Here is an 11,733-nt window from a genome sequence, read left to right as displayed (position 1 = left end):
GGGATGCAGCATGAAGGAATCCCTCAGCAGATGCCATAATGGAGGTCCAGTCCTATTTGGAGGAGCCCCTCCAAAGATCTGCAGATCCTCTGAGCTGGTGGAAGAACAAGGCCTTGGTCTACCCACGACTTACTAAAGTCATGACAGGGAGACTCTGCATAGTGGCCATATCTGTTCCCTCAGAGGGTCTTCTCGAAAACGGGACAAATAATTACTGAGAGAAGAAAGCGCACCAGCCCCTCGAAAGTGAGGCAGCTTGCATTTCTGAATGCAAATCTCTCATTAAAGCAAAATATGGTCAGCATTGCTGTGTGCTGCTGGTTATAACATGGCAATAAAGAAGAGAGAGAAAGAGGGACCAGTTTAATGTTTTAAGTGGGATGCTGCAGTTTTGCACATTGTTATTTATTTTTCTTTGATATGTGCAATATTCTATTATTATGTTGTTCAGATTGTATTCCTTTTGAATTGTTACATTTATATGGACTTTGTTAATATACTTTATTTAATACACTTATGCGTTTCAGATTGTATTCGTTTTGAACGGTTAGATTTATATGCACTTTGTTTATATACATTAAAAAGTTATACTTTAAATGCAAATGTTTAATAGCATTATTTTTCATAAACCAATGCATTTTTAAATACATTGTGGTTAAGGTAGAGTGTGATTTCATTTAATAATTTAATTAGAATTGTTTTAACACCAATCTATATCAAACTATCGTAAACTGTTTGACTTTAAGAAAAAATATAAAACCTTTTTTTAAAGAGCCGTTTGGGAGCCAAATGAGCCGGGTCTTTTTGGTGAGCTGAGCCGAACGAGCCGGAATGCCCATCACTAAACTGCAACCATCTCGCGCACCGGGTATTCAGTCAAGCAGCGGCCGCTGCTGCCACTGAGGCCAACAATTAATATTCATAGTTCAAATTTTCTGGGATTAGTTACATGTGCATAAAATCTGTTTAACAAAATATATATATGTTGCAATGACACCACTTCGTTGGCCTACATATAAGCATATTTTAAAACAGCCTCCACTGCAAAGTGGACTGGACGTTACGATGGGTGCATACGTCAATTCACTCTGGAGTTCTAGAGAGCACGCAGAGTGTGCTCTGGGCGTTCGTAAATTAATCAATTATTCTGCGCTCTGCCCCACTCAGACGAGAGTGCCCTGAAATCGGAGTGAATTTACGAACGCGCCCATTGTGTATAACGAGTTGAGTTCACCAATCATGGTGCTCTGTGGTGTGGTTCTCACCAGTGTTGGTAGTGCGTCATCAAATGTAACAGTTTTTGACCGTTTGAATAAAGACTTCTCGTACCAGTTTGTCAATGTAGCTAGCTAGGTAGTTAGCGAACGCCTGGTCGAGCCATATAGCTAGCAACATCTGGCTAACCTACTTTGCTAACATGAACTCCTGTGCCAAATTGTTCATTTTGATAGCCATCGCAGCAGTTTGTGTTATCTTGTATTTGGCCACTTTGGAGGAACATGTTACAGCGGACCGTGAGTAGCTAGCACAGCGTTTAGTAAACAAACATTCCTTGGCTGATATACCTGTATTATACTCGGTGTATTATATATAGTTGAAGTCGGAAGTTTACAAACACTTAGGTTGAAGTCATTAAAACTCGTTTTTCAACCACTCCACACATTTCTTGTTAGCAAACTATCGTTTTGGCAAGTCGGTTAGGACATCTACTTTGTGCATGACACAAATAATTTTTCCAACAATTGTTTACAGACAGATTATTTCACTGTATCACAATTCCAGTAGGTCAAAAGTTGACTGCTTTTAAACAGCTTGGAAAATTCCAGAAAATGATGTCATGGCTTTAGAAGCTTCTGATAGGCTAATTGACATCATTTGAGTCAATTGGAGGTGTACCTGTGGATGTATTTCAAGGCCTACCTTCAAACTCAGTGCCTCTTTGCTTGACATCATGGGAAAATCAAAAAGAAATCAGCCAAGACCTCAGCAAAAATTGTAGACCTCCACAAGTCTGGTTCATCCTTGGGAGCAATTTCCAAACGCCTGTACCACGTTCATCTGTACAAACAATAGTACGCAAGTATAAACACCATGGAACTACGCAGCCGTCCTACTGCTTATGAAGGAGACGCGTTCTGTCTCCTAGAGATGAATGTACTTTTTTACCCCCTTTTTCTCCTCAATTTCGTGGTATCCAATTGTTAGTAGTTACTGTCTTGTCTCATCGTTACAACTCCCGTACAGGCTCGGGAGAGACAAAGGTCGAGAGCCATGCGTCCTCCGAAACACAACCCAACCGAGCCGCACTGCTTCTTAACACAGCGCGCATCCAACCCAGAAGCCAGCCGCACCAATGTGTCGGAGGAAACACCGTACACCTGGCGACCTGGTCAGCGTGAACTGCGCCCGGCCCGCCACAGGAGTCGCTGGAGCGCGATGAGACAAGGATATCCCTACCGGCCAAACCCTCCTTAACCCGGACGACGCTAGGCCAATTGTGCGTCGCCCCATGGACCTCCCGGTCGTGGCCGGCTGCGACAGAGCCTGGGCTCGAATCCAAGATTAACGTACTTTTGTGTGAAAAGTGCAAATCAATCCCAGAACAAAGGACCTTGTGAAGATGCTGGAGGAAACAGGTACAAAGTATCTATATCCACAGTAAAAGGAGTCCTATATCGACATAACCTGAAAGGCCGCTCAGTAAGGAAGAAGCCACTGCTCCAAAACCGCCACAAAAAAGCCAGACTACGGTTTGCAATTGCATATGGGGATGAAGATTGTACTTTTTGTAGAAATGTCCTCTGGTCTGATGAAACAAAATTAGAACTTTGGCCATAATGACCATTGTTATGTTTGGAGGAAAAAGGGGGAGGCTTGCAAGCCGAAGAACACCATACCAACCGTGAAGCTCGGGGGTGGCAGCGTCATGTTGTGGGGTGCTTTGCTGCAGGATGGACTGGTGCACTTCACAAAATAGATGGCATCGTGAGGAAGGACAATTATGTGGATATATTGAAGCAACATCTCAAGACATCAGTCAGGAAGTTAAAGCTTGGTCGCAAATGGGTCTTCCAAATGGACAATGACCCCAAGCATACTTCCAAAGTTGTGGCAAAATGGCTTAAGGGCAACAAAGTCAAGGTATTGGAGTGGCCATCACAAAGCCCTGACCTCAATCCTATAGAAAATGTGTGGGCAGAACTGAAAAAGTGTGTGCGAGCAAGGAGGCCTACAAACCTGACTCAGTTACACCAGCTCTGTCAAGAGGAATGGGCCAAAATTCACCCAACTTATTGTGGGAATCTTGTGGAAGGCTAACCGAAACGTTTGACCCAAGTTAAACTATTTAAAGGCAATGCTAGAAAATACTAATTAAATGTATGTAAACTTCTGACCCACTGGAAATGTGATGAAAGAAATATAAGCTGAAATAAATAATTCTCTCTACTATTCTGACATTTCACATTCTTAAAATTAAGTGGTGATCCTAACTGACCTAAGACAGGGAATCTTTACTAGGATTAAATTTCAGAAATTGTGAAAAACTGAGTTTAAATGTATTTGGCTAAGGTGTATGTAAACTTCTGACTTCAACTGTATACACCTGTATAATTTAATGCCTATACAAACAAAATCATGATTCAATACAATGTTTTAGCCTATTCAAAATATGCTGATGATATGGCTCTAGTTGGCCTTCAGCTTGAGGGCACGAAGCACATATTGACCTAAATCACGTAGATGACAAGGTGCCCTTCAGTCTTGTTAATGCTGATGATGAATGTCTTTGCCCATTGATGTATTTTAAATGAGGATCTCTTCATGATGATCATGGTTTTAGACCAATGATGCAACACATAGGAACTTAGAACTGCAGTAGTACAATAACACTTTTATCTGGAGAATGATGTGCTCATCATGGCGTATTAATCCTGTTTTTTGTGTGGTGAAGCCAAAGACAAATTTACACAATACGTGGATATTTTCTAAATCTATAAAGGACTCAGCTAAACTGCCGTAGCTATCTGTCATAGCTAGCCTAATCCTAATTCTGCTCCATTGCTGGTATTTATGTTTTTGTTGCCATAAACAGGAGTCTTAATCAAGAAATAACTTGATCATGGATTGTCAGTCAAGTTAGGCCTACTTCTGTGGTAACATTTCCCCATCAGCTTCATGTACCAAGTATTCATGTCTTCAAATGGTGTGGCTGGCAATTAGGCTGAAGCACAAAGTCAGGATTGTGGTTCTTGTCTTTGTATTTAGTGAATTGTGGAAAGAGACCAGAGAGACCATCAACGATGTTGCCATTTGACTATGATGATTATGGTGGTGGTCAGTTCGTTGGTGGCACTCCAATTGACCCTAGTATTTGGCCGTGGCAAGTCTCCATCATGCACCGTCCGACCGCAGCAGATCCTTTTCAGCATCACTGTGGAGGAGCCATCATCAGCCAGGACTGGATACTGACAGCTGCCGTATGTGTTCATGCACCACAGCATCGGTATATACCACAGCATATATATTAAGTCTACCGTTTAGCTACTTTACCAGTTGTCTTTTTCCAAAACTTTTCTTTACCCTTTTTGTTGCAGCCTTTCAAGCAACCTGATAGTCAAAGCTGGGACCACGGATGCAAACCACAATGACGCGAACACACAGGAATTACAAATTGAGAGGATAGTCCCGCACAAACTCTTTAATCCTATCACACTGCGATACAACATTGCACTTCTGAAGTTGAAACCACCCCTTGTATTCAACACCTTTGTGGATGAAATTTGCATCCCAGATAATTCCAATGTTGAAGAACATCGGTATGGTATCTGCCACATCACAGGCTATGCAGGGCCCAATGGTAAGTCTTATAACAAAATTACATGGTTTGCATTGTCAAAGTAGAGCTGGCCATATAGCCTACTGTAGGGGGCTTGAAATGATGGTCAGAAATGGTCATGGGAAGAGCAGGTGTCCTTAATGTTTTGTATACTCAGTGTATTAAACAAAAATTATAGTGTATAAGCCTTTAACACAAATTACAGTTAACCTATTTGCTCTTTGACAGCAAACACCAGCATTTTACAAGAAGCAGAAGTGAAGAAAATTGGCAATTCCAGGTGTAACATGCCTAACGGGTGGAACTACAAAGTGGCTGGGGACATGTTTTGTATGTCTCATCCCAGTGGCATGGGTGGTCCTGATGGTTGTGAGGTAAACAGAGGCTGATACAACCTGTTACATACCAGACAAGAGATGTGTCCCAAATGGCACCCCTTTTGACCAGAGCCCTGGGGTGTGCACCCCTTTTGACCAGAGCCCTGGGGTGTGCACCCCTTTTGACCAGAGCCCTGGGGTGTGCACCCCTTTTGACCAGAGCCCTGGGGTGTGCACCCCTTTTGACCAGAGCCCTGGGGTGTGCACCCCTTTTGACCAGAGCCCTAGGGTGTCATTTGGGACACAGACATGTCCTACATTTTGTTTAATCTCTAAGTAACATGTTATCTAAAATGTCAGACAAAAATATAAAGTGTTTTTTTATTTCAGCTCTTGAAACATGAAACATCTCAGAAATGTCCCATATGCACAAAGATCTCAAATGTTGTGCACACATTTGTTTACATCCCTGTTAGTGAGCATTTCTTTAGCTAAGATAAATCAATCCACCTGACAGGTGTGGTATATCAATAAGCTGATAACACAACATGATCATTATACAGGTGCACATTGTGCTGGGGACAACAAAAGGCAACTCTAAAATGTTCAGTTGTCACACAACGCAATGCTACAGATGTCTCAAGTTGAGGGACTGTGCTATTGGCATGCTGATGGCAAGAATGTCCACCAGAGCTGTTGCCAGATAATTGCATTTTTATTTCTCTACCATAAGCTGCCTTCGTCGTTTTAAAGAATTAGGCAGTACGTCCAAATGGCCTCACAACCGCAGACCACATGTATGGCTGTTTGCTGATGTCAACGTTGTGAACAGAGTGCCCCATGGTGGCGATGGGGTTATGGTATGGGCAGGCATAAGCTATGGACAACAAACAAAATGGCATTTTATTGATGGCAAATGGAATGCACAGAGATACCGTGACGAGGTCCATTGTCGTGCCATTCATCCTCTGCCCTTGCCTCATGTTTTCAGCATGATAATGCACAGCCCCATGCCACAAGGATCTGTACACAATTCCTGGAAGCTGAAAAATGTCCCAGTTCTTCCATAGCCTGCATAATCACCAGACATGTCACCCATTGAGCATGTTTGGGATGCTCTTGATCGATGTGTACAACAGTGTGTTCCAGTTCCTGCCAATATTCAGCAACTTTGCATAACCATTGAAGAGTAGGAGGACAACATTCCACAGCAAGCCACAATCAACAGCCTGATCAACTATGCAAAGGGGATGTCATGCTGCATCAGGCAAATGGTGATCACACCAGATACTGACTGGATTTTCTGATCCACGCCCCTACCTTATTTTTAAAGGTACAGTATCTGTGACCAACGGATGCATATCAGTATTCCCAGTCATGTGAAATCTATAGATTAGGGCCTCATTTATTTCAATTGACTGATTTCCTTATATGAACTGTAACTCAGTAAAATCTTTGAAATTGTTGCATTTAAATTAGTTAATTTATGTTGTACAAATCCATGTTATGATAATTAATATTCTTCTAAGAAAATCACCTCCTGAAAGAACATGAATCCCAAGTCACATAGTAGTTATGTTAATTTTAAATGTTTGCTTATCGCTTGTTTTTCCTCAGATGAATCTTGGGGGCCCTGTGAGCTGCTTCATGCCTGCAAACAACCGCTACTACATCTATGGGGTGCGGGTGTATACCAAGGACTGTGGTGTGCCTCGGCGGCCCAACATTTACCTCAAAGTGAGCAAGCATTTCTACTGGATTCAAAGAGAAGTTGGGGACAGCACCCCCCCTATCCTTGCACCAATTCACAGTCGCTCTTTGGCCATGTGTGTGCTTTTTGCTTTCCAGTTTAGCTAAAATGGTGATTTGACAGTTTCCACACCAGTTACATTTGTGACATTCTATTTATTAATTTTATTTGAGAGCAGTCTAAATATTTTTAACTAAACATATGATACTATAAATAAAAGTATGGAGCAAAGGATTTTGAGCTCTGTTAAGCTTTGATATCTCAGAGGACACAAATTAAGGTGACACCCTCTCACACACTTACCAAAAGTCATGCAGAGTAAGGTGATGTACCTCAAGGCATGACTGACTGACTCAGCCCCCCATGGGTAGGACGCCCCTGGTGGCAGGGAGCAGCGCCATAGACACCATGCTTGGAGGGGTGGGAGGGATGAATAGTAGAGACAGTCAAATGTTTGCCATGCAACATCAGGGTAGATGCTACTGTACGTAGTGACTTTTTTGTTGATGCAGATTGTAGAACATTGGGTTGCCATGTCTTTGATATCTCAGATGACACAAATTAAGTAGACTTTACCCCCCACATACACTCATACCAAAATGTAACTTGCCTGCAAATGTTGTGAAAAGCTGAAGTTAAGCCAAGAGATCTAGAAAACACTCGGACATTCAGCTGAGAAAGATGGCATTTTCCTCTGTAATAATGTGGTAATGCACAATATTTTCATTAGTCTCCGCCACAGCATCTCTTTTCAACACTTTTAGGCATTCAGCGACTGAGCAGCCCAACCACAAATTACAGAAGTGGGTGTGCTGTTGATGTTCAAAATGAAGTGACTGTCAGGTTGTAACACCAATCAGACATCAAGTGGGAGAGGCTGTAGCGGAAACCAGCGGCTGTGAAGAGAGACTAGTGGCTTTACAGATCACAGAGCAGAGACATGCTGACAAAAGCAGATTTTTATTGTTTCATTTTGCTAAACCAAATAGAAACCAAATGATCCCCATTGACAACATGACCGAACGTTGGTCAAATAGGACACGTTTGCCTCTGAGTTGGAACTCATTGCATCACTGACTATATTGAAAAGATCTTTTACAGCATTTATGCATAGTGAATAGCCTTGAGGTATATATATTTTGGGCCCTTGAGGTTTACAAATAACATTAATCATCCGAAATAAATTGTTTTATCACTACACAAGTACAGTACATTGTGCTTACAATAGACTAAAAGCTTAACATCCTTTATTGTTTTCAGTTTTACTGCAATTGGCACAGTGTTTATTACAAAATATATGGAAATATTGGCAATCCTGATCGTTTATCCTAGCCTGGTCCCATACCTGTTTGTGCTTTTGCCAATTGGAGCTGGCACAATAGTACAAAGAGGCTGGAACTCAAGCTAGGTTTGTCCATGGATAGATTCTTGAAAAAGTTTCCCCTTATTTCCAGTTTTGGATAGCACCAATGTGTCTAATGAATATATGGCAGGACAACATGTTGTCACACCCATAGAATTAGATTGAGTAGAACGGGCTTGGAACCGCTCACACCATGGCGATTTGAGTGGTAAATTCCTTCTAGTTCTATGGTCACACCAGTATAAGATGATCATTTAAACATGCAAAGGTGGAATGATACAGTAGCAGCTTGGCAAGAAAGCCAAATACCACAGAATAGTCCCCAAAACATTTTTTATGAATCATTAAATTTAACTTTACTCTAAAGATGGACTTAAGTTACAATGTTTGTCATTCAAGTAGTTTTAACAACTTCCTAAATCAAACAAGGCTTTTGTTTTGCCACAGAGTTGTGCTGTTAAATGTAGGATAGTTGAAATCTTGCATGAAAAACATTACAATCATTTAAATAATGAATTTCTCATTTGGATGGATGGAATAAAAATTGTTTGATGCTAGGCTGAATCCTTGGGATGTCCTGCTAGAGTCAACCCCCAAAAATTACATTACAGTGAATGACATAAAATAGGCCAATCAACAAAAAAGAAACTGGCATTTTGGAGCAAAAATATTGTTCAATATTTTGATGTTCATTTAATTAAAAAGGGAAATTAAACTTTTTTCCACAAGGAAAGGCAAACGATGTCACCATTTAAACCATACAATCACACACCAGTAATAATGATATGGAAAAGTGCAAATTGTTACCACCTGCCAAACCATATGATACGCTTCCTTTAATTTTGCAATGTGTTACTTAGCCTACGTTTAAGTCTGTGATGCAGAAATTTGCTGTCAAGTTTTATGAACAAAGAATAAGTTCATAATTGCAATGTACACAGTAACACCAGTTATACAATTTTTGACCTCTAAAATATACCCTATACGGTCAACATCTTACCCTTCACAATCCCTTTTCTAGTCATAATACAATCAGAATAATTCAATTAAAACCTTTGACAAATAAAATCAGTAAAAGTATTACAAGTTCCACAGGTTTTATAAGGCAAGAATTTGTTCTCATCTTATACCCACTGCCAACTGGGTTTGGTAATTCACCAAGTCCTTGATTTATGAAGATGTCACGTTTCATGATGGCACAAAACAAAAGGGAAAGGGGGATACCTAGTCAGTTGTACAACTGAATGCATTCAACTGAAATGTGTCTTCCACATTTAAAGGCACAGCAGTCTTCTGACATCCCAGATGTAGCCTCATGTGAAGTTAGTTAGAGTTATAGATGCCTCTTGGTGACTCAATGGGCACTCCAGAATCAACAAACAAGCCTAGCAATTGACTAGCCACGGACACCAAGGCTTTGCCATCTGAAAGCCTGTGACAGAGGCCAGCAGCTGACTGACTGATACTTATTCAAGCTCAGATAGTGATTCAGCAGAGGAGCCTCCATGATATCAAGTCAGCCAGCAAGTTAATCAGAAGTCAAGTTTATTGTTCCATATTACCAGTATTTTGTGCTTGCTAGATATTTAAATAATGACGATAAATACAGTTGTGTAAAGATAAATATCTACAGCAGTTTAGTCGTATGTCTGTACATACATATAACCCTGACCCCATAAAACAGCATTACAGTTAAACAGGAGTCAATTTTATTTACATGATCGATGAGAACTCTCATGGAACGATTCCTGCTCATACATCAAGACCTTAAAATATTGTCCCCCAAAAATAAACACTGTCTGTTTTGTTGTGCGAGTTTGCTGCTGGTATGTTTATGTTGCACATCTTTTTCATTCCATACCAAGGACAAGTGTGTTTTAAAAGTGAATTCTTCTAGCACGACTAAAAGCTTTTAACATAGCAGTAAAGGGTAAAAAAAAACAACCTAGATCTATGGGACAGACACGTAGGATGACCGATCAATTCCAGCTCTGCAGTAAGTACAGCTACAGAGCTACAGGCGTTAGTCTGGCTCAGTGGGCTGTACTTACTGCAGGTATTGTATTGTTTGTGATATTGTTTAGTTCTTATGCATTTCTTGATGAAAAATGGAAGTGAGTAGAGGAGATCAGAGTCTCCCATCAACAATCCAGGGGACAAATAGGCTGCGTCTCAAATAGCACCCTATTCCCTATTTAGTGGACTACTTTTGACCAAGGCCCATAGGGTAGTACACTATATAGGTTGCCCTTTGGGACGTACAATACGCATGGTCCCAGGTCTTTACAACTCCTTTGGTCATTGTCTCATGAGGAGTTGACAAGGCGGCATAAACAGATCTGGGACTTGGCTAGGTGAGACAGGAGAGATTATGGAAGGACAAGGTTAAAGTGCATGGGGGAAGCTTCCAGCTCGTCACGTTGACTCCCCAGTCCAATCCTGACCAACATGACGGACTGTGGACCACTCAGGAGAGAGGAGAGAGCAGGGTACAGGCTGAACCAGGGAATGGATTGAGATGAGAAACACACCTCTGTATTTTCTTCTATAAAACAAGATTCACAATAATAATGTCTGGGGATAAAATCATGGTTAGGAACAGTTGGGGAGAGACAGTAGATGAGGGTATTGGCAAACATCTACTTGATAGGTGGGACCCAAGTGTCAATCAAAGAGGAGAAACCAATCATCTTCCTACTCTGTCAGTGGGAGGCAGGGAGTGGTTGGATAAGCACCAGTAAGAAGCAGCAAAACCCCATGCAGACAGACGTGCTCTAACTTCACTCCCGCCCACAGCCTTAATAAACAGTCTCTGTTTCATAGAGAGTAGACTTTGGCCGAGAGAGAAAGAACACTGGGGCAGGAATTACTGTAACAGGATGGTTAAACCAAGTCCAAGCCCATCCACCAATGCTACTCCTGCCCTGTCCTGCCACTCTGTCCCACTGCCAGGTGAGGTCCATTCTTGGGAGAAGCACTCCACCCCCAGCCCCCTCTCTGTGTCTAGCGCCTCCCTCTCAGAGCCTCTATACTCTAGCCTCCACCCCAGTGGACCCCCGTAGCCAGCCTCCACTCCAGTGGACCCCCATAGCCAGCTTCCATCGCAGTGGACCCCCATAGCCAGCCTCCATCCCAGTGGACCCCCATAGCCAGCCTCCACCCCAGTGTGAATGGGGCCTGGGCCCTCCTCACATCTCACATGTTATAGGCCACGTAGATGGGGTCCAGCTGGTCGGCCAGGAACGAGTCCCGGAGGTGCATCCTCTGCTTCTCTCCCCGGGAGTTGATGGGGATGACCCCCGGGTCAACGACGACCACTACGCCCACAATCAAGTGGTGCTCCTCCAGAACCACGTTGGTCACCAGAGGCACCAAGTCCAGGGCTTCCTGCTCCGACCCGGCCAGCTCTGCCACTACCACCAGGAGGTTGGTCCACGTGAACACAGCACTGTGGAGGGAGAGAGAG

At 42.3% G+C, this 11,733-nt stretch overlaps 2 protein-coding genes across 2 annotated transcripts in view; one reads left to right on the top strand and one right to left on the bottom strand.

Moving 5' to 3' along the window:
• The first annotated feature begins 1,173 nt into the window (after positions 1-1,173).
• On the top strand, positions 1,174-7,138 carry LOC129829618 (elastase-1). Its single transcript, XM_055891416.1, has 5 exons — positions 1,174-1,514; positions 4,267-4,504; positions 4,596-4,858; positions 5,066-5,211; positions 6,772-7,138. The coding sequence occupies exons 1-5, from the start codon at positions 1,418-1,420 to the stop codon at positions 7,009-7,011; spliced, it is 984 nt and encodes a 327-aa protein (XP_055747391.1). The 5' UTR covers positions 1,174-1,417; the 3' UTR covers positions 7,012-7,138.
• A 710-nt stretch (positions 7,139-7,848) lies between these two features.
• The window catches only part of LOC129829619 (disco-interacting protein 2 homolog B-A-like), a 151,651-nt gene continuing 147,766 nt past the window's right edge, over positions 7,849-11,733 (bottom strand). The window contains exon 37 of the mRNA XM_055891417.1: positions 7,849-11,715. Coding sequence (XP_055747392.1) covers positions 11,463-11,715 — 253 coding nt within the window. The 3' untranslated portion in view covers positions 7,849-11,462. The remainder of the gene's footprint in view (positions 11,716-11,733) is intronic.

The sequence above is a fragment of the Salvelinus fontinalis genome, chromosome 31 (assembly GCF_029448725.1).
Source record: "Salvelinus fontinalis isolate EN_2023a chromosome 31, ASM2944872v1, whole genome shotgun sequence".
NCBI classification, from domain to species: Eukaryota; Metazoa; Chordata; class Actinopteri; order Salmoniformes; family Salmonidae; genus Salvelinus; species Salvelinus fontinalis.
Note: the sequence above shows the minus strand (reverse complement) of the source record. Positions and strands in the feature narration are given on the sequence as shown.